Source organism: Trichoplusia ni, chromosome 3 (assembly GCF_003590095.1).
Source record: "Trichoplusia ni isolate ovarian cell line Hi5 chromosome 3, tn1, whole genome shotgun sequence".
In the NCBI taxonomy this organism is placed as follows: Eukaryota; Metazoa; Arthropoda; class Insecta; order Lepidoptera; family Noctuidae; genus Trichoplusia; species Trichoplusia ni.
Genome location: NC_039480.1, coordinates 14103271 through 14128216, shown reverse-complemented (window position 1 = coordinate 14128216; position 24946 = coordinate 14103271). Strand labels below are relative to the sequence as shown.

At 35.7% G+C, this 24946-nt stretch overlaps 1 protein-coding gene across 1 annotated transcript; it reads left to right on the top strand.

Moving 5' to 3' along the window:
* LOC113492028 (testis-expressed protein 2-like) lies at positions 1–24946 on the top strand. The gene is given in 23 exon segments (XM_026869304.1): positions 1–35; positions 433–494; positions 496–889; positions 2250–2356; positions 3354–3492; positions 3949–4466; positions 4560–4647; positions 4827–4980; positions 9284–9493; positions 12613–12657; positions 12732–12802; positions 12949–13175; positions 14057–14178; positions 15307–15478; positions 16004–16129; positions 16775–16867; positions 17777–17935; positions 18374–18563; positions 19046–19158; positions 19636–19760; positions 20425–20512; positions 21001–21140; positions 21502–24946. Coding segments are annotated over 23 exon segments (3552 nt in total). The 5' UTR covers positions 1–16; the 3' UTR covers positions 21692–24946.

Genomic DNA, 24946 nt, shown 5'->3' with positions numbered 1-24946 from the left:
GTTGTGATTGGTTAATATGGAGATCTCAGGAGTGGGTATGTATCGAATATTTGCCAACAGTTTTAATTTAATAGTTTTAGCATATGGATAAATTCTATAGCAGTAAACTCTACTTAAATAAACAATTTTACGTCAGGATCTGACGAAGACCGGTTGTTTATGAGTAAAGATTATCGTGCACCTTTTCATTGTATGTTGTTTCTCTGACAACAAAGACGATAACACAAACAATCATTCACAAATTCATTGCCATTCAACAACAACTATCGTGTTTTTACCATTCTGCGTTTTACTCTTTGTTTTTATATTTTTAGAGTGTTTTTATTTAGAATGTTAATTCATTAAGTCAAGAATCGCAATGGGTAAATATAAAGTACGAAGTGTGGTGGATGTCCAGTGATGTAGTAGTGTTATAGCGTTTGTACATTTCAGGTAAATCACCAAACTCATCACTGTCTTTTAGATACAATGCCAACAATGAGGAACTAGAGGAGCCTGTACCATGTGTGTGAGGACGACCCTCCAACGCCGCAGTGCGACCCCGCCCCCGCCACGCCGGGAGAGAACGCCAGCCCCAAGAGAGGAGAGAGGTCTTCATCAATCATAGATAAATATTTTAAATCCATTCGTGCTGAGAAACCTGTTGAAAAGCCTGAGGATGCAAAGCCTGTTGAGAATAAACCTGCAGAAGAAGCTAAACCTGTTGTGGTGCCTAAGGAAGTTACTTCGTCTCCTATGAAGGAGTATTTGAACCGCTTGGGTAAGAGAAGCACTTCAGAGGTTTCTCCCGATGTTAAAGAAGGAACAAATGAAACTTGGAAGATATTCCATGATTTCAAATTTAAGATTGCTCAGGCAGTTGAAGATATGAAAACTCGCTCATTAGAGGGTAAGTTTTTAAGTTCAAATTAATTTTTTCATGTTTAATGTCTATGTCCTGCTGCTTGGTCACTGTTTCCCCATTTTACTCTTGTCTTTTCAGCCTGAACTAACCTCTACACTGAACCCTTAAGAAGAGACGAATAACCTTCTTAGTAACTATCGATAAAATTAATTGCTTTTTATTCTCTATCCAAATAACAAATAAAGGATTTCATTAAATCTCATAATGATTTTGAATCATTATTAGTAATGAGGTCCGATCAATGTATTTCCATTGTATTGCAACATTGTTTCTACAAACCTTGTCTGTTGAAAGTAAATCATATTAACACAAAGGCATCTAATTGTATCAAAATTATTAACCTTAGACTGTTAGTCATACTTGATCTTGACATACTGAATAAATTAACAATTACTGTTGAATTTTTGCTAATTTATAAGTGTAAAACATCACACAATTAATTATAATAGATGTATCATTATCTTTATTTAATGACAATTATAACAAGAGTAATCATTTTATGATATGTGTGCTTTGCATATGAATTAGAAGCATAATTCATTAATATATTCATCAAACACTAAGAATGATTAGTTGCTATTCTTGTGACTTATAAATATTTATTACATTCAATAGAAAGGTGCAAAACCTGTCACAAATAATTAAAAAACATAACTTTCCTTCTGACACAGAGAGATTTATCTTAAATTAGGAATGAATAATAATATGTAATTATTGTTTCCCATACAATGCTTTGTAAATACCCAAATAAAACTAGATTATACATTATTTTTTAACTAACTCAAATATCAAGTCACTTTACCAAGTACCTCATTAACAGCTGGTCTTCCACCAGCCGCATCCAACCTTATGTAGGTTGTATATCATCACTTTTAAAGACCGGGGAACCATACATTTCCACATAGAATCTTTGTGTAACAAATGGAAACAAGATAATTAAGCAAAGATCATTTTTCTCAACATTAATATGAAGGTCCAAGGTTACCTTTGTGAAGTATGTATCTATTGCACAATGAATGTGTAACAATAGCTCTTGTCTGTACTATACATGTCTTATCTGAGCATATTTATTACTTATTTCCAATAATATAAAACTACAACAAAATAGAACATTTTCACAATTAAATAAGTGACATGTTTACTCATTATCCCTATACATTTTTAAACACGCCTTTAAAAACGAATACCATTTTGCAACATTCTGAAAAGGTGCTAGCTATCAGAGCATACAATTGATATAAACTTTACATGCAACAACATATATTGATTTATTCATATGAATCAGATAAACAATATACTTTGAACGAAGTCCTTAAACTAACTTTAGCCTTTTATTCGCCTTTAGAGGGAAAGGAAAAATCACTTCCAAGAGATAATTCAACATCAGATTCTGAAGAAAATTCAGCCATTAAGGACTCCGACCAGCAAAGTGTTGGAGATACAGACAACCAGGTAAGTCGCACATCCAAAGTCTTACCTAAACACATTAGCCGAGCAAGCTAAAACAAAAGACTACATTAGTTAACTAACCAGATTACAATAAGTATATTAAAGTAGAGAATTTGTGTCACTATTTATTTGTAATGCGCTAATAACTAAGTGAACGTGAAAATTGATATTCACGGCCCAATTGACGCGGGAATCTAATCTACGCCTCGGGTTCTCGCCTCTTACTATTAACGAGAAGCTAAGAGGATTGGGCAACGGCAAGACAGGAAATTGATGTATGGAACTATATAATATCGTCGAGAACGATAGTTCTCAGTCGTATCACACTTTGGACAAGTCGAGCACCACTCATTCACCCCAGTATAGGTACATTTACTTAGGGAAACAATTGGCTATCACTTGTCGGCTGACGTGTATAGGCCTTACGTACCACACACACTGTAACATATAATCTAAAGCATTGTATTGATGACACCGACATAGCCCACCACAAATGACGCTGAAGATCATGTAAGTGATAAGTGAAGTAACCTGCATTCGAGCATTGTCAGTGTCTATGTATTGTATAGGTATACAAATAAGTACATTTTCCTGTGTGCACTGCATCTCGCATTATTCAGTACGAAAGCTATTATGAATGTTCAATTGCTTCGCTAAATATAAAATGTTATGCCTATATTAATCCGTTGATTGGCTTGTCAAGTTGTGCTTATGAATGACGGAAAGGCTAACGTATATTTGTGTGATGCTCAAAGTAATTGTTATTGAATAATACCCTGTAATACGTGTTACGCAGAACTTAATTTCGATTGTATTCGCAGTCACGTCCCGTATTCCCTTTTGCTTTGCTTTGAGACCCTATTGGGACCTATTGCAATCGCATCACCTCGTATTTGATCTAAAGTGAATGCAAGTTGCGCACTATTGAACCCACGTATTGCTAGTGTATGGGTTAATCTTGTTTGTTAAATGATACGAACACTTGAATTTCTCCGTCTAGGTATCTTCACTAGACAGCAGTATACAGAACTTATCGGAAATGACGCAACCACTGACGGCTAAGGCCACTGAACGGGAATCAAGTCTTCCTGTTGATAAGAATCACTCGGATTCCAGCGACGATACACATAAGAATTTAAGTGAGTATACATTGACCTGTGTGGACGCTATTAGTTCAGTTTACGAGATCTTTTGAGATTAGGCCTATTGCAAAACATTACACATAATATACTACTTATTCCGATTGGCCATCCAAAACAAGCCAATTAAAAAGATAGTACATAATGATAGACAGATAGGATTTAGTTATCAGCTGTGTACCGTATCGTAAACACGTTTCGTCCAAAAATAAATATTGTTTGTGCTGCTCATTTCCAATGAGAGGTCGATCCTCAAGGATAGTCTTTGCATACAAGAAACGACTGGAATCTGTTCGGCAATATGGTTCGTAAGATTATTGAAGTACATTTTGGTGGTTGTTATCCTCAAAACAAGTTTTGTTTATCTTTGTGCATGACAGCAGTGGATATTATTATATTAGATATTATATGTTTAGATATTGGTGTATATTGTGTAAACAATATTTTAATTAACAGTATTCAATGACTCCGGAGAATCTCGAGACATTCTCAGCGACAGCAGCATTATGGAAGTGGAGTCTGGTATCGAGGCGTTGGAGGACAACATCGACGGTTTCGGCGACATACACAACGTGGACCCGCACTTCCAGAGCAACAAGCCCGTGGAAACAGACCCCATGTCCTCCCCACACGCTCACACCACCTTCGGTACACCCCCGAGCAAGAGCAACTCCAAAATACCATACTCCCCAGACAGTCCAAAAAAATACTTCTTCAATTTTTCAATGTACTTCCTGACATTCCTTATTTTGATAAACTATTTACTATTCCCTAACTCGAATATTTGGAATGGGTTCGTTCTGGGCTTGTGGTTCTTTTGTTTTACGAGCAACTTGAAGAGTTGGTTGCTGGATACGTATTTCAGCGAAGAGCCGAAGAGCTCGACGCTGTTGCAGCTGAAGCGGAGTAGCGCTATGCCACCTACTTACACGATACCTTCGGTGAAGGAACATAGGCCTATCAAGAAGTATGAGGTAAAAAACGTAGCCTATTAAAAAAAAATCGACTCTTGACACGCTATCATCTACCTCTTTGTAAACTGTTACTGATACTTACTTATATTTTAGGGCTGGATAAACCACTACAGATTCCCGGACTATGATCCGTGGACATATCACATTAACAAAACAACGACAGCGTTTATGAAGCTTGAAGGTGAGTCATACTATCATCGATTATAACCATATCTCTGTGCCTCGCAAACAGTTATAATGCAGTTTAAAGCATATTAAAACAAGTAGTCTACTAACCAAACAATCTTATCTAATCTTTCACTAATTGTGCCGTAGTTTCGTTATCATATGTCAAGTCATTAACCTTTATTTCTTTTGTAGGGTGTAATCTAAGAATATCATATACAAGCACGAAAATACCGAAGAGAGCGCTTTGGGACGAAAAGCTTGATAAGGTAGCGTTTTATCAGCACAGGTTATATAACCTGACTGGAGCGAGAATTATATTGATGCCGAAAGGACTGGTCAAGAGGAGGTAAGATTAATGAAACTTATTTTTGACACAACTTATAAACAGTTGTATAATCCAAATATGTGTTCACTTAGACCCTCGAGTTTAATGCCGTTGAATGTCTATACAGTATTCCTTTCAGATTTCTAGTACTTCGTAAAAGATTTTTACGATATGCAAATACAGAAAAGCGAATTGTAATATTAAAAAAAAAATAACTTGAACACGAGGAAAACCGCATTCATAGCTCATTTGAGAAAAAAAGAAACTAAATCAATTAGATTAAAAAACGATTAGACAAACATAAAACAATCATTTTTCGGATTAAACGTCTATTAGTACCTATACGTTCGCATCATTCTACCCATACCGTAAACAAATATAATTAATCAGCCTTTAGTTAAATCGAATCAAATCGTTGATGCAACGTATTATAACTAGCTATTTAGGATACATATAAATAACTCTTACAATGTCATATTAATTCCCAACTTGTAATACGCATTTGGCCGAGTGTCTCCGTGCCTTAACCTTGGGGGAACTCATTGAGAACTCGTCAAAACTGACGCGAAACAAAAAATACAAACAACTAAAATAGAATACGTACAAAAACGACCAATGATGCGAAATTCACACGGTTGTGTTACAGCCTAATAGTTTTTTTGTTGATTTTTATATTCATTTGTATCCATGTATCTATTGCTTTTTATTATTTGTTACTTGGCGACTCAGGAAATGGGTGAAGTTAATAGAATAGAATGTATAGTATTTTGCTCAGAATACAAGCATGTATAATAAGGCGGTAATAATCAAATTAAGAACATCATTCTGCCATTATGCCATGTAATCATTCATTAATGTTATCAGGAATCATCTGTGTCGAAATCTTTTCATAATAAATAGCTTTATTAAGTTTGTAAATCAGCTGTTACTACCCCGTAGCAGAGCGAAACCTCCCTTTAATTTATCCACTCTATTCTATACTCCGGTCCATTGCTTTTTCTGTCCATTTGTTGTAGTATGAATCCAGTTCGTCACTCCATCTCTTTCGTCCAATAAATATTTTAGCACGTTCAAAATATTGTAGCCATGTATAGATAAAGATAGATAAATCATTTTAATTATATCCAAAACCAACCTGTATTGGACGTGGTAACGTTATCATTAATATTAAAAGTACACATGTTCATTTATTATTAGAATTATCAACTATAGTACTTGGCGGAATTCTATTTTAGGATAATTTATTCCGCTTGTTATTTATCACCACTGCAATACTTGACTTCATTATAATAAATGTCGAGTTCGATAAGTGAATTAATGAAAAGGAAATTCGCTAAATTTCCTATTTTGTGGCACTGTGTATTCATCTTAACGATTACGCACAATAGCGAAGAATTTTTTCTCACTTGTGTAGAGATATTTATTTATTTCAATGTTACATGTTTGCTCTAACATCCTTTACTCAGTTTTTTACAGTTCGGACCATACTTAGAACATTAAAGCGGCTTATAAATGCTCAGAACATACCTACAGCCAAATGCAAAGAATCAACATTGTATAAGTTTTCGATCCGCACAAAAAATTAATATAAACATAACTATGACTACCTCGTTGTTAAACCCATATTCTAACACGTTGTACGTTGTTATATTAAAATGGTCATCATTTCAATACAATTACGTCTAATTCAAACTTGTGTTGGACAAAATGAAAAAACGGCCTAAAATGAACCTTAAGACATTTACTTAAAGACGTCAAAATCATCAGAGTAAAAAGTTACCGTAAAACAAATGTAGGAATTCGTAACACCACTCGATAATTGATTCGATTTAAGTGCAAAGTCGGTGCAAGCGAACGAGTTCCACCTTTGTAATGCTAGCTACAGTTTACACACGATACTGACGTATCTAATAAAGTAAATTACATCGATAAAGGTCACTGACAAGCATCGATAAGAACGGAATCGAGTCGGACCTTGTGTAGACGACTGCAGCTGTCCGAATATTTGGGTTAATGACCTACGGACGTGGCGCGTTGTTACAAATTAGATCAAATTATGAACTGACCCGCAAAACTTTGCTCGAACAATAATATAATTTGTTTATACGTACACAAAGCAACACTAATCTTGTTAAGGAATTTGGTTAGTGATTTACCAGAATCCAATCTGTTTGATGGCACAATTATCTAATTCGCAAGAGAGACGCTACAATTAACATTGATCGAACAATCATTGTGATTTTGTCAGCGCTATCGCAAAATCTTCGCTGTTATTTTGCTTTTGTAGTTTACGTAATATCTCTGCCATTCTCTTTTCAAACAAGCACGTGTAGATAGTCGAACGGCTGGTCTTAAAACTATTTGTACAACAATCCGGTTTGAAATGCTTATGTAAATAAACAGCGTGCTTAGTATTGCAGTTCCAATAACGAGAGCAGTGAGCGTAAATAATATGTATTGGTACCCCGAAATAATGGAAAATGTATTATAAATATAAGAATTTTGTTTGTAGGAAGGTAATAAATATTAAAAGCTGCACCATTCGACAGCTAAAGAGTTTAAATGTGTGCTTAAGAAATTAATTTATCATGAAAAATTGAATGGAACAGTTTGCGTGTTTTTTTCTGAAATGATACTTTTATTATTTCTGTAAAAATCTTTAAAAAAATTACTTGATTCCTAGTTCTTTGAAAGTCCAAACAGGTTTTATGGAATTATTTCACTAAGCACGAATTATCAACATCGATCGTAACAAAATAGAGAATTAAAACAAATAAAAACAAAAACACAAATGTCTTAAACATTAAAACAATCTCATTTCCTCGTGATCTATTCACGTTTTTTCTTATCATCCTAATGTTTATTAACTTGTAGAACAAGTTCATTCTAATTATGTATTAATGCGTAATAGATAAGGCTAATCTTAAACATAAAGAGTTGTATTCAGAGTTCGTCTCACATTTAAGCACAGATTATGTTATCTTAGACTAGTTAGACTTGTTCGTTATGAGAATTTGATCTCTATTATCAGGATTTAAGTTGTATTTTACATAATATGAGGCATAAATAAATCAAGCGAATTTAAACTTTATTTCAAGGAATTATGTTGTATTTTTCATTGTATGGTTACCTATCCTGTTTTTGTTTTGGAGTAGTGTTTGTGCATCGCATCGCCAAAAGTTAACCAGTTTATTCTAGTACCCAAAACGTTGTTACCCAAATCTGGTGTGACTGGAAGCTGTCTATACCGTGTGAAATAACTATTTTTTATAATTAAGAAGCGAGTTAAATGTTTTTATCCGGTATCGTCGGTATTTTAGGTTTGAATTATTTTAGCGCGGGAAAACCAACTCTCAATGAATAATGACCTACTCAACAACTTCATTATCTATGATTCATTACCATAAAGTCTTTATTTACAAAAACGTCAAACGAAAAACGCCCCAAGAAGTCCTAAACGAATAAATTTATAAGATGGATTCAAGAAAAACAATATCTTTTTCCCCAAAAAACTCGTACTAGCAGTTTATCGCCAATCAGTTATTAGATACCGTCTACAATTATGAACACAATCAGAATACATATAAACAAACACCTTACCACCCATATTAGAATATACTACAGATAGTATTTGCCGTTGGTGATAAGAAGTGATAATCGCACAGACTACATTTTCGCCATCTTATTATCTTTGGGAATCTGATTAAGGTCATTGTCTGTTATTGACATTTGCTGTTATGCAAATTGCACATATAAATGAACGGAACGACAAAAACGGCGTTCTAATAATAAACGTGTGTGTCTTCAACATCAAATTGTTTAGTATTAAAAACCTGTCATATTTTATTTAATTTTTAAATCGGATGTTCTGCTAACAGCCGTGAAGATTGTCAAGGTTATTTCAACTTAATACAAATACACGTTTGATGTTCTTAGCTTTCAGTAATTTGATTTATATATTTGACCTCCTTGCAAGTATACTTATAATAATCAATGACCGACTTATTATCTTTATTGCTCATGCATAAGGAAAAATATTAAAAAAATAACTGCCGGCCATTTAAATATAAAGGACGTACGTTACTTAAAAAGAACAAAATAGGAATGTAATAACAAAATAATAATCAATTAAAATAGTTATATATTCGTATTTTCCGCTCACATTGGTCATAGAACACTCCCAAATAAAATAACAATACATTTATCATAATCAGCAGAGATTATATCAATTCAAGAGATTAGCGCTTTCAACTAAACTTGCTCTTCGGCTTAACAATATTAGTAAACATTGAGTTTGTTTTCCATTCAATATTATTGTTTACAGACAATGGAGCAAAAAATATCCGATTTGCGTAATACTGAACGACAAAGAGAAGATTCAAGTTCTAGAGAAGGAGAACTCGGCTATGGACAAGAAGGCGGCAGAGTCTCAAGCGGACAAGAAGAAGGAACAGCAACAGCATGAGATGGAGACCGAGACCAGTGTGAGTCCGGAGAAGAAGAAGAAATTTGTATGGAGAAGAAGGGAGAAAAGGTATGAGAATTATCTTAAGGCGTCTGTGTAATGGTGGCTTAGTTTCTTAATTAACTAGCTTTCCCGGCAGACTTCGTACCGCCTTAGAGTCGATGATAATATTGCTGATTGTTTTTAAGTAATCATTTTAAGTTGTATATAGGTTGTAAATAAGAAACACATGATTTACTAATATTGCCGATTGAATTAGTTTTTTATGCTAATAGCGTCTCTTCAGCAAGATCGCAACCACCTTCATATACATCTACTGCAACTTAGAGCCAACCTCATGGGTGCTGCCAAGTTTAGTTTATTTCTTTCTAGTTTATTTTTGATTTTGACTACCATTCCCCGATTTAATGGTACCACCTTCATGTATTACTGCTACCTGCTCTACTGATAATCCCCTCATGACTGCTACCTACTCTAAGGTCCCACCCTACTCTCACGCGTACAGTGCCTGCTACCCAGCTACAACCCTCATGAAATACTACTATCTGATCTCCTGGTACCATCCTAATCAGCTACGGCTACGTGCTCTCCTGGTACCGCCCTCGTGCTCCCCAGCTACAACCCTCATGAAATACTCCTATCTGATCTCCTGGTATCACCCTAATCAGCTACGGCTACGTGCTCTCCTGGTACCACCCTCGTGCTCCCCAGCTACAACCCTCATGAAATACTCCTATCTGATCTCCTGGTATCACCCTAATCAGCTACGGCTACGTGCTCTCCTGGTACCGCCCTCGTGCTCCCCAGCTACAACCCTCATGAAATACTCCTATCTGATCTCCTGGTATCACCCTAATCAGCTACGGCTACGTGCTCTCCTGGTACCGCCCTCGTGCTCCCCAGCTACAACCCTCATGAAATACTCCTATCTGATCTCCTGGTACCATCCTAATCAGCTACGGCTACGTGCTCTCCTGGTACCACCCTCGTGCTCCCCAGCTACAACCCTCATGAAATACTCCTATCTGATCTCCTGGTATCACCCTAATCAGCTACGGCTACGTGCTCTCCTGGTACCACCCTCGTGCTCCCCAGCTACAACCCTCATGAAATACTCCTATGTGATCTCCTGGTATCACCCTAATCAGCTACGGCTACGTGCTCTCCTGGTACCACCCTCGTGCTCCCCAGCTACAACCCTCATGAAATACTCCTATGTGATCTCCTGGTATCACCCTAATCAGCTACGGCTACGTGCTCTCCTGGTACCGCCCTCGTGCTCCCCAGCTACAACCCTCATGAAATACTCCTATGTGATCTCCTGGTATCACCCTAATCAGCTACGGCTACGTGCTCTCCTGGTACCGCCCTCGTTGCCCCCAGCTACAACCCTCATGAAATACTACTATCTGATCTCCTGGTATCACCCTATGGACAACAAAAGTTTGACATGTAATAAATAAATCAGCATTTATTGAAATGAAAGTATTCATTACACATATCGAGTTTTCATTGTTTTTAAGATGTATTCTGCTATTCGGGACGGAAACAAATCCAACAAATCAAAAACCATGGCAATCGGTCCAGCCGTTCTCGAGTTATAAGTGTTGTAACAAACACGACTTTCTTTTATATAATATAGATAGATAGATAGAAATAGTTTTAATATTGATGTCTTACAAATATCAAATTGTCATTTATACGTCATTACATAGCTGTCATTTTACGTCAATTACATAGCTTTCATTTGCGTTTTGTTATTCCAAGTCTGATTCTTTTTTGTTATACCACGTTTTATAGTGACTGACGTTTCATGTCAAGTCACACGGGAACGCTGTCGAACGGGATAAAAAGTATCCTATGTCCGTTCCTGGCTCTAAGCTACGTCCCTACCAATTTTCAGCCAAATCTGTTCTGCCGTTCTTGAGTTATAAGTGGTGTAACTAACACGACTTTCTTTTATATATATAGACTAGCTTTCCCGGCGGACTTCGTACCGCCTTAGAGTCGATGATAATATTGCTGATTGTTTTTAAGTAATCATTTTAAGTTGTATATAGGTTGTAAATAAGAAACACATGATTTACTAATATTGCCGATTGAATTAGTTTTTTATGCTAATCGCGTCCCTTCAGCAACATCGCAACCACCTTCATATACATCTACTGCAACTTAGAGCCAAACTCATGGGTGCTGCCAATAGATATCTAGTTTATTTTTGATTTTGACTACCATTCCCCGATTTAATGGTACCACCTTCATGTATTACTGCTACCTGCTCTACTGATAATCCCCTCATGACTGCTACCTACTCTAAGGTCCCACCCTACTCTCACGCGTACAGTGCCTGCTACCCAGCTATAACCCTCACTGCTCTACTGGTAATCCCTTCATGACTGCTACCTACTCTAAGGTCATGAAATACTACTATCTGATCTCCTGGTATCACCCTAATCAACTACGGCTACGTGCTCTCCTGGTACCGCCCTCGTGCTCCCCAGCTACAACTCTCATGAAATACTACTATCTGATCTCCTGGTATCACCCTATGGACAACAAAAGTTTTACATGTAATAAACAAATCAGCATTTATTGAAATGAAAGTATTCATTACACATATCGAGTTTTCATTGTTTTTAAGATGTATTCTGTTTTCGGGACGGAAACAAATCAAAAACCATGGCAATCGGTCCAGCCGTTCTCGAGTTATAAGTGTTGTAACAAACACAACTTTCTTATATATATATATAGATAGAAGTAGTTTTAATATTGATTTCTTACAAATATCAAATTGTCATCTATACGTCATTACATAGCTGTCATTTGCGCTTTGTTATACCACGTTTTATAGTGACTGACGTTTCATGACAAGTCACACGGGAACGCTGTCGAACGGGATAAAAAGTATCCTATGTCCGTCTCCTGGCTCTAAGCTACCTCCCTACCAATTTTCAGCCAAATCTGTTCTGCCGTTCTTGAGTTATAAGTGGTGTAACTAACACGACTTTCTTTTATATATATAGATAGTAGTAGAATAAAATGTAGTATAAACATTAAAAATTAGATTGTATCATATATCGAATTTATTTATTCATAATTTAGTTTTATGTAATTATGTAGTTTTCCGTACATAAATTCGTTAAACGCTACATTCTAATTTTTAAAACACGTTTCTCTTCATTTCATAGATTATCTATGGACCTCCTTGCTCGAGAAAGAATGAAATGCGAATGGTATTATTTCTGTTTTACTTTGGCTATGTGTATCTTATTTTGTGATTATGAAATAATCTTACCCTTTGTTTTAGTCTTTCGCATTCCGACGGCGAAACGGGGAAAGAGGGGCTTAGACATAGGCTTGTTAGAAAAATGCACAGAGGTAAGGAATTATATGCTCATCACACCACACAACTGTCAAAGGATAGACCAGTTGACAGATTAATCTTGACAAGATAATGTATTAATTTACTAGTCAAGCAAAGGTATTTAGTATTCAGCCTTGTCTAAATAGTGTTGCCATTGCAGATAAGAAGACGGATAGCGTGTCTACTTCAACGGAACCGTCCGAGACCCAGAGTCAGATTCATGTGCAGACAGACCGGGGGGTGTTCTTGGATGATTCGTTCCATGACCTGCCGCAGCCGTCCGAGCGAGACCTGGCTTCCACCTCGGCCACTAGCACTAAGGACGATGATATTGAAGACATTGATGATAGCGAATTGTCCAAATTTAAAGACTTTTTGGAGGAGACTGTGAGTGTGCATAACGAATATCCATACTAATTATAAATGCAAAAGTATCTCTGTTTGTCTGTCTCACTTTTATGCTAAATCTACTGAACTGATTGTAATGAAACTTGGTACACAGATAGTCGAGCCTGGCTTGTAACGGGGTTTACGGGGGTCAAAGTTTACATAAAACTTTGTTCTGGAATGGGTTTAATATTGTTTATTTAAAATATGTTTATAGCGGTTTTTTTCGTATTCTGATCTTGAGGGGATGACAACAGTTAGTAAAAACTAGGGTATGTATATCTGTTATGGAGGATAGATACATACAGTTGGATGTTATTTTGGTACTAATTTTCATACTATGTAGTAGTATCAACATATTTCCATGATCATTGTATACTATTCTTTCTCAGTAGTAACTGTCAGATAAGTGATAACAAAAACAATGAAATACTTAAAACAGTTTGGCAGAACGACACTTCGGTAAATGACGATGTTAAATGTAAACTTGGCTTTCTATTTTCCCGTTACAATGACAAAGTCAGCATTACACTTGATTGAGATTTATTACTCGGTACCGTTTTCGGGGTTCTGTACCTAAAGGGTAAAACGGAACAGCTATCGGTCCGTCTGTCTGTAACAAGGCTGAATCTCATTAACTTTGATTTCTTAACAGTTGAAAATTTTCCTAAAAATAAGGCTTTTTTTCGCTAAAATAACAAGAAATAAATAGAAAGGTACCCACCAATTTATTTTTCAACCAACCGATTTGGTTTTCTTTAACCTATTTGAACGGAAACCTCCATGTCGCGAGTCCAACTCGCACTTGACTGGGTCTTTAAATGCGGTCTTTAGTTTAAATAAATACTTTTATTAAAATATCTTCATATATTGTTGTATAGGAGATGGAAATAGCAGCGGATGGCACGGGCGAGGGTGAGTGGAGCGTGCACGTCAAGCGCACGAGTGATAAGCATTCACATCTGTACCTGTTCGCGCGCACCGGCAGGGATAAGCATGAGTGGTGAGTTACTTACTACTGCTTGTTATTTATTTATGGAATCACATAAAAAAATACAAAAAATAAAAGTCGCTCAACTTTGAAACAGTTTGTTGGCGATACTAGCGCTCTTTTATACACATATTTTAACAATTCAAAACTTTTCGTATATCAACTACCTTTTTGAGGTAGGAGGAGGTTGAGAACAGGGCTAATCAAGGGCCATGTATGATCTCCGTTCGCTAAACCTCAGTTTACCCCGGCTCCAAAAGTTAATGTCAATCAGTGTCGGAATGATCGAGTAAAGGGGCCGAAATAAGCGCCCTCTACTGTCAACTTCTAACGTTAAACAATGCAATATCCTATCCTATCCAGCTGTTGGGAGTTTGTGTGGAGCTTTCGGATTTTGGCAGCTGATAATTTATGAATACACTACTCATAGTAATAATTGAACGAAGTTTCCTCGTGTTAATAATTTATCTCGCCATATCAGATAACGGCCTGGTAACTAGTCGGAAATCATTTTCCTTGTTTTGTAGCGAATAGCTAAATTCTATAGTATAAGTAAGTAAAGTAAACAACACAATCAGGGTTTTGTGATTTGTGACGAAATATTTAATCATTTAATTAAGATGCAGCAGAAATTATTGAAATATCGACCTTATTACAGAACGACACTTTCATAAGCGATATGACAAAATGAACTTGACATAAGGGTTACTTTTTACTCTATGTTGTTTTAAATTTAATTCGTAAACTTGATAAAAACCACTCTCTATTTCTACATTGTATCCACGCATATCTATAACGATTTCTAAGAAATACGAAACACTGTAGAATTTCATGTAAATTGACGTAAACGACGACAAGCTTACTGTTCTTTCATCTCGTTATATCAACGAGAAACACGCGAGAAAATACATAATACCACTGCAGGCCATACGAAATACCTACTTTTTTATTATTCAACGCAATGCAACTATTCATTTTAACGGAGTATCTGTTACAGATGTCCAACAAAAAAGATTCTTGTACTAATTTGAAGTACCGACTATATTTATATAGTATATAAACTATGTTTATAAACAACTTATAACTACCATGACTACGTAAGGATGTATTCTATTCTATAAAAACAATTCTTCTTCCAAGGTACCGCCGCCTAATGATTGCCGTAACGGAGGGTAACGCGGCATCAGCGGAGACTTCAGCGGCGGACGAGAAGCCGGCGCCCGAGACGACGACTCCCGAAACCCGCGACAACATCGAAATGGCCGTCTTCAAGGTCACCGAGAAAGACACCGTAGCCTTCGCTAAAGCTTCCGTAAGTATAACGAATGTACATATTGACGTAATTATTTTATTTACTAGCGCTTTATAATTTGACTTAGTTAGATCGATATTTTTGGCACCGTACCGTTTATCTGCCAAAGCCACCGTGACCCGTAATCCATAATCGACCATTTTTCTTACCTATGTTGGGAGCATCCGCTGACAATCTTTCAGCTTTTATAAAATAACGTAAGTCTGGGGTCCACGGGCTCTTAGACCATATGGTTTTAAGAAAAGGTGTAGACAATGTTTAAAAATAATATGTTCTTTACTTTAAGACCTTTTTGATATGTCTGGGGACTTAACTGAAAATATGACGGTGATCTGTTTAAACTGAATGTAAACATAAAGTAATACACTGTACAAAGCATTTAATTGCACAACTCAACATCGCGTCATGAACTAAAATAACCTTTTTTACTCGATGACTCAGACTTGCACAGCTGGTAATCCCAGTTCAGTAAAATATTTCCTGATTGACACCAAACTAATCAACCTTTTTATATTTTCCCTGTAGAGCAAAACTCTAGACTCCAATATATCGGACGGCGGCGGCGTCACGATAACTTCGATATCACAACCAATGCCCCCAGAAACGGACTACGAGAAAACCTTCTGGCCCTACCTACTGAAGATCATACAGGTAATTGTCTACTTTATTACAACGTGATAAGATCCAAATTAAACTGGGTAGCGAATGCACTTAAAACTTTTTAGTTTTTTATATAAAACTTGGATGTACTCCCTTAAAATTATGCATGTAAATTTGTACTCTATCATCAGGTGATAAGATTCAATTTAGACTATCTCATGTTTGGACCGAATACATTTTCTTAAATTTCGTTGAAGTAGCTCCATTGTCTATTTAAAAGTTTACCAGTCAATGACCTCATGATGGTGTCACAGTTCAAGTCTATTAGCATTATTTTGCATACATTTGGTTTAGAGTTCTTATGAAGGAAAACCTACTGAATATTACCTTTTTTACTTGCTATTTTAATAATTGAAGTTTTAATTGGTTGTAATATGCTTTTATAATTCTTTAGGGTTCCGCACGAAAAGGGTTAAAAATGTTAATGTAAAAAATAGAGTCCTATTACTAAGCGCCCGCATACATAAACCGCTGTAGCTAGACAGTTATTACAGCTGATGTATTTCTGTTGCCGCTATGATGATTAATAATGTAAAAACAATGATATTCCTTGCAAAAAATACATAGGTAATTAATTTTAAAAGGTAGTTAATGTAATTTAAGATTAGTTAGATTCATGACATAAATGTAACACAGACCCACGAGATGACGTTAAAACAAACGACGGAAGTGGCCGTCCTCTGTCAGATAGAGCCGTCGCCTCGAGAACGCAAGAAGAAGAGGAAAGATGTTTGTCTATACAACATATTATAATCTTTGAGTAATTAGTACTAACGAGTATATAGTCTGATATATTAGTGTTGTAAACATGGTATTAAATAATGAAAGGTAAATCCCCCGCGACACAAGGATTAAATTCCTTAACGCGGGAGCTGTTTAAATAAAACCTTTGTAAATTTAATTGTACTATTGGAAAATGCGAAAAACGGCAAAATGGCTGTCAGGGTTAATAGAAAGAATTGTTTCTCATCAAAATTAAAAAAAAGTATTTTGTCTATACACTCCATATGATGAGTCCATGAGTAATTAGTACTAACGAGTAGATAGTCAGTGATAGATTAGTCTTGTAAACTCTGTAGGAAGGTAAATAATGGAGGGTAAATAAAACCAGGCGTAAATTATACTATTGGTAAGTACGGTAAAACAGGGTGAAAAGAGCTGGTGGGGTAAATAGAGACGAATTTTGTTTATGGAAAAAAGATTTATTAAATTTGTGAAACAGCTGAGAGTCATCATAAATATTTATACTGATCTTGACCTATGTAAGATGATTATTATTATTATAATCATTTTGAAACCTTTACAAAATCTATCTTCACTTATTTCACCAGGTCTATTCACCCCGTTTTACGGTACTGAATGTATTTTATGGTTAATTAACTAATTTATACCTGAGTCAAAATGTGTAAAGCTAACAGAAAATACCATTCAGCTTAGTTTTCCTATAGTTATGTATCGTCACACTTAGCTCAAATTACAGTGGATAAATAGTGATAAATTAGTATGTAATGTTTAGTTTATAAACTTTCACCCACATTATATCTACTTATATTATTAGTATAGAAATGCCTACCAACATTTTCCCAAGTCTTGTCTATCATGGTAATGACTACATAATGAACAATGTCGTTTTCTCAGAACAAGAGTCCGACTCCGGAATGCCAGTGCCGCATGTTACCGGCGGAAGTGACGTGGGTGAACACGATGCTGGCTCGGCTCATGTACGACGTGATGAGGGATCCTGTCACCATCGCGCGTCTGCAGAATAGGATACAGAGGAAACTTAATACGCTTAAGGTACTATTGAAGTTGCTTATGTTTCTTTTTTTAAATAATTGAGAAGAATAGATTTTTTTTTTTGGACATAAAATCTTAGACTAACATCCAGGCCTGGGTCTGTAGGTGAATAAGGCAACAACAATTCGTACTGTGTCAAGAATTACTGCTTTCTGAGTAAAGTTCTTATAATATTAAAGGCCAGTTAATATCCCACTCCTAGCTGTGGGGGCGCCCCTGCAGAAGAAGTGTGGCAATTGACCTGTCAAAGACTCTTCCAAGCTGTCTCTTTGTATTTCTATGGCAGTTTGGAACTATTTCTTCGGTTGAGTGCAGCGCTCAAAGCTAGTTCCATGTAGCCATTAAATTTCTACATAATTATTTCAATATTTGAATTATTAAACGGCAGGTTTAAAATCATACACGTAAATATTAATTACATACTATATTTGTCCTTAGCTACCATCGTTCATGTCCCCGCTGGTAGTGACAGAGCTCTCCCTAGCGGGGGCGTGCCCGCTAGTGGAGCGGGTGCAGGCCCCCGCGTGGGACGCGCGCGGCGTGTGGCTGGACGCAGACCTGCGCTACGACGGCGGCGCCTACATAGCCATACTCACGCAGATCAACCTGCTGAAGCTTAAGGAAAAGAGTAAGTTATTGTCTTTTTTACTTCCAGAGCTATATGAATGGTGAGAAGGGAGAGGATGTCATTGACAAAACACGACGTTGTAAATTATATTTGGCGTATCTCCCTGGTCCTGCCATTAACTTTTCTCAAAATATCCTTGCACTGGACTAAATCACTTCACCACTTTGTGAAGTTTTAGCAACGTAAAAACAGAACAAACATCAAAAACTACGTTAGCAATATTGACTTAGGACAATGATCACCCACACGTGTTATAAATTATGATGTCTTGAATTATTACCGTATGTTTGCTTAATTGATAACATGCTAAGACAATGTTACAAGATCGCAATAAAGAATTGAGATTGCAGCGATCAGATATCGACAAATAGCAAAACTATTTTGTTAAACAGTTTTTGTGAACTGATGTTTAGTACCTAATTATCAAACGTAATATCGAATATTAACGACTCATTAACTAATCTCATACTGCAATCCAACAGACGTGACGTTGGAAGAGGAGCTGATGAAGCCAGCCCCGTGCGATAACCTCGTGGATCCGGCCGAGATCGACGCCAACCTTTCCGGGCCCGTGCTCTCTAGGACAACGTTGCGGGTGAGTTATAATACCTTAGCTTGTTGTTGAAATAGGATTGAATAGGAGTGTGTGTAGGAATTATGGTTATTCCATCAAGGCATGTTTTATTCTGGCGAATAGATATGTATTTAAAGTATTTTTTGTGGACAGGTAGTTAGTTAACGTTTAGTTTTGTAAAAAAACTTAAACCGCTTATTCAAATTAGGCTCCTCCCCTGAATATTCTTCACAGCTTCCTAAGTGTTCTAGCTTTAACGAAAAAACTGTATACATAATCGTATGTTACATTGATTCTTACTCATAAAACGACAAGTTACATGGGCAAACACGCAAATGCTTGTCCTGCGGGAAGATCGAACCTGTAACACGTCGCGTATAATGGTTATTTCACATATCATCACGTATTATTCCTGGTGTACGCTTAACCATGTTGTGTCCACCATTATACTACATGATTATTACATCATATCCTAATATATTGTGTCCCACCCCACAGACTCGCAAGCCCGCGATATTCGACTCGGACGTGGAAGACTCGGCGGAGTCCAGCAGTGATGACGAGAGCCCGCCCGTGCAGCCCGTCGACAGCAACGAGACCATCGGCTCTACTGATACCGTGATGTAAGTATCTACCGTCGGCTGATGTGACTGTACACTATTACAATATACATGTACAACGTGCTACGTGTACCACGTTGTACATGTACAGGAGTCGTGACTCCTGCCATATTATACGATGATACATAGTAATGTATAGTAGACGAAATATAGTAAATAATGTCTAAGTGTTGTGTGCACAAAAAAATAACTCGGAAATTGGAAATCTAGATACTAAATAGGGATGATGACAATTTTTTTTTGCAGTGTCCGTCTTGTAGTTTTTTGTATAATAATGGATACGTATTTTTTAGTTTGTCCCGCAAACATAAATTGACCAAATTACAGTGAATGAAACTTACGCGTGACGTCACGATTGAGTATAAATTTTGCTCGATCGTTACGTTACAAGCCCCCTCTCCTAAACTTTAAAGCAGTTAATCTTTGCCAATTCTAGTTTTTCTGAAAAAGAAAAAAATACGTGTCTCAAACTTTTCAATTATCTAACTGAGGGACTAATGAGATTTTTTCTTTTTATACCCAGTCACCAACTCGTGAAAGATTATTACGAACGACCATGTTAAAAAATAAACTGACACTTTCTTTTCATTTCAACGCAATAAAGTTGACTTCCTATTACTTTTTACACTACCATACCATTGTGACTTATAAATTACGTACATTTCAGATCTAGTACGGCCACGGAAGGAGGTTCTTCCAAAAAGAAGTTCTTACGTATGGTCGACAAAATAGCCACAAATAAATATTTCCAACAAGTGAGTAATACAAACATTTAAGGTGTTTTTAATATTTATTTGACAAAATAAGAACCATTAATGAGAATGAATCCGAAAGCTTAAATGCGTAAAGAGCTATTATGAAAATGTGTGGGTTTGAGGTTATATTTGAAATGCCAGTTCTGCTCATAAAAATTAACAACCACCGTTAAGAATTAAGGTTATTAAAAAAGGTTGTGTTTATGTAAGGTAATTTGTTTCAACAAAAATTTCCACATCCAAATCGGTTCATCCGTTTAGAAGCTACGGTGCCACAGACAGACACCGAAAACGATCCAATTTATAAAACTACGCTTTTTGCGTCTGGTGCTAATAAATAATAATTTATATCTTATCTGAAATCTAATCTAATGAATAATCTATTCTGAAATTCATGTCTACGGAAATCATAATGTTTTTGAGGAGGGACTAGTCCCAAAAAAATGGAAAAAATGTGTTTTGAGTGAATGCTATGTTCATATCTACAGGTGACGGACTATAAGTACGTGAAGCGCGCGATGGAAGGCCTGTCCAACACGGACATCAAGCTGCACTTGGAAGTGCACGCGCTGGAGGGACGCCTCGCCTTCAACCTGCCGCCGCCGCCGCACGACAGACTCTGGATCGGGTACGTGCTAATAAAATAGACGTCTAGTATGACAGATGTGTATAGTGCGAAATAGCGGTTTTTTGTGAAGTATTCCTCATAAAGTTCTACATAAAGACTAGATGCCTATTGACCCGGCTATGTATTTCCAACGATTCGGATTTGTCCCTTATATTCTAGATCTTATGTATGGTGCCCGGGATGTAATAGGATAAACTGACTAACTATTAGATAATAGATATACTTCGCTAAAGATTGAATCGCTTTCATATGTAATTAGAATGCAAACGGCCGACGTTTTACCAACTATTCAAAAGTAGACTACTGCTCAATTTATAGAAACAAATGGCCACATACTCAATAAACAAAACCTCTCCCCCAGGTTCAGAACGAACCCGCAACTCGTATTAAAAGCCCGGCCAGCTGTCGGCGCGAGGACTCTCCGCTTCGCCCACATCAGCAACTGGATCGAACAGAAGCTCAGCAAGGAGTTCGAGAAGGTTCTAGTACTTCCAAACATGGAGGACATCATCGTGGACATCATGACGCCCACGCCCGTGCAGTTCGAGTGAATGTACGTATATGTGTTGTATGAGTGTACGCCAAGCGTTCAAGTATTGTGACTTTGAGTTGGTACTATAACCTCATTTTTATGTGCCGATGGTGTGTTAGGAAAAAAAAGAAAGTCTGCCCCTGTTTTATTGATAATTCTACAAGAATTAAGCTTGTTAGTAATCGCTTAAATGTTAAAAATGACAATTATTTTCGTTATCTTTTGCGTTAGAAGTTGCATAAACATTTCCAAAGCACTTAGCTATATGTTTCGTGCATAAACTAAGACTTGTCGTTTTCATTCATTTGAGCGATTTCATTAGCATTTTGGCTTGTAGATATGTCAGATTTATAGAGGGCTCTCGTCTATAAAAACACTCGTAGAGTGAATTAATCTGTAAAACTTGAGAACCCTGTATTGTAACTCGGTTTCCCAAACTTGTTAAAAGAGGGTAAAATAAATTTGCTTTATGTAATTAAAAATTACATTCAGCGTTCAAAAAAAAACGTAAACGGTATTATTCTCAAACACAGGAATATTGATTAGTGTGTATGTCATCTGAAAGTGTTAAAAATATGTATATTAGACATTTATGTTAGTGACACAGAGTTCTAACTGCCGTGTTGCCAACAGTTTTCAACAATAGAAAGATGAAACAATAGAATTCAATGAAAGTAATATCAATCTTTAAAACCAGATAAATACAAGCTATAAAAAGTCCTGGCTTTTGTAAGTCAAAGTAGATCTATAGAATGCCACTGACACCGCCTTTATTTCTATGGAATTAAAGATCATTTTACTTCCTAAGTTGATGTCAACAGACCTATAGTAAAAGGATGCAAGTATTCTGGTTCTTTCATTATGTTAACAGCGATAATAAACATCGAATCAAAGTTTTACTTAGTTTCTTACTTGACTTTTAAGAAGTGTGATTAAACCACAAAATAAGCATTTTATCCAGCCATCGTTTTTAGTATTGTGTTAACTTAAGATTTACTTTTATTATAACAAATTGTTTGTTAACCTTTTACAAAACATTTGGATACAACGTAAGATTTAAAAATTAACTTTATTTTGCTCTGAAGAATTCCGACGATGTTTAAATTACATTACTTGATATTAAATTTCTAAATTTTAATTTTGATAATATCTTGCCTTAGATCAAGAAAATTGTGCAATAATTGAGAGGTTAACGCACATAAATTGTTAAGAGCACTTGAAATTGTTGACTTTGTCTTAACAAAGAACGTTTATGAGCTAAAACATACGTAACATAAAAATTACAGCAAAAGCGTATGTGCAATGATTAGATTTATAATATAAAAATAAGATGTAAAATTTATGAAATAAAAAATAGAATTAGCATTTAAAAATATATAAAACTTATTGTGTAACTATTTTTCTTTCTTGTTGAGAATAAATTCAATTTTATGATATACATACACGTTGAAAAAAATATATCTTACGATAGTCGAGGTTCTCTGCAATCATTGCTGTTACATCGATAGGTACTCACCATTCAGTGCTGAAGTAAATAAATAGATGCGTCGTTAATATCCTAAAACGCAGTATTATAGTTTTTCTAATGTTTAGTTTTTTTTTTGTGTGGTGGTATAATTTTCGGCAAGTTAATTGAATTATGACGTTGCCAAATGCGATTTTGATGGACAGGGGTCTGCCAACACATAACTCTTCCTCTAGCCAAGAGACGTAGAATTGTGATTTGGTGTGCAGTTGTGGAACAAACATTCATGATGAGTGTGTCGTAAAACTGCAATATTTGTACCAATATTACTGTAGGACGTGTTGATAGGCGCCCTGGTAAAGTCTTTCATTACTCAAGTTTCTTGCTGATCATTAGAAAATGTATTTAACGTATTTTTAACCAATTGAATATTATACATTCTGGCACAAGGTGTACTGTTAGTGCTGTTAGTGTCACATACAATACAAGGAATATACTTTACGTTTAAGAATATTTATGTATATTGAGGTAATGTTTATTTTCATCTTTAGTGTATTATTTTTATTTATTTTAACTGTGATGTAACTATTAGTTAACCTGTAGATTATCTTCTTGTTTATGCTTTAGGTATTATGTTCCATAATAATTTAATGTCGCCATATAAATAATTTTATTTGTGTTTCATAATATTTCATTATTTTTGAGGAAGAATTTGTTTTTTCACCACCACTTTTACTCAAACGAGCTTCCTCGCGTTACAAATAAATATTTTCGACAATAATTCCGTCTTAACCTGTTATTAGTAATCGCAATATCAAATTTTATAAATAACGAGACTATAAAAATATAAAATATATTGTATATCTATGAAAATAAATTAATATTTTGAAGAGTATTGACTTAAACTGTATAAATGTTAATGATCATTCATATTTTTCTAGTAGTTGGTAACATTTCTAATGTGTTTTCTATTGGCTTCTTCTAGTAATCGTGTTTCACCTGTTTTTCGAATTCGCTATTAAATTCTTCATTATTTCTAAATTCGTCGCACAAGTGTCTTTTGATTGGCTTGCACGTAGCACAGTTTTTCGTTTTTTCTTGATGTGTCGTAAATTGCATTTTTCATTGTGCGTTTGACATTAAAATGTCTGGTGATTAAATATTATATGTTGTAGACGTAAACAAGAATCTTTGTTGGTATTTGCTTCTATGTTAGGAAAAGATTTGTATTATTGAATGTGAAAATCAGGCGTGTGCTGTTGCGAAGGTTAGGAACCATGAAGGCTGATTGTAACTTGCTCATTAATTGGCGGTGACGGCGTGTGTGTGCTAAATAGTACGAATTTAATGTTAAATTGAATGTTTGGACTTATAGACTAAATTACGGAATAAATAATAAAATGAAAAGAATGAAAAAATATAAACAAAAATAGCAAAACTATTCTGTAATTTAATCTATAATTATTATGCTGCTTAGTATTAATTCTTTTTTTTATATTGCTACTATAATTAATATATTCACAGAGAATGCCAAAAATCCGTTTTATAATAGACACTCGTTTTGTAAGACTTATTTTGCAACCTTTATAATATATTACGTAAATGTAAGTCTTATGAATGTTTGGATCAATATTGTTGCCTACATCCTCTATTGGATATATTGTTTTAGTATAAATTCTAAACTTGTACTGTATTGATGTTCTAAAACAATAGTGAAACGTAAATGTTTGTGTAAGTTTTAGTTACTCTACCGATTTAGATACTCAATTTGCTCCGACAAGTAGTTTACGAAGACGTATATTTTGAAAA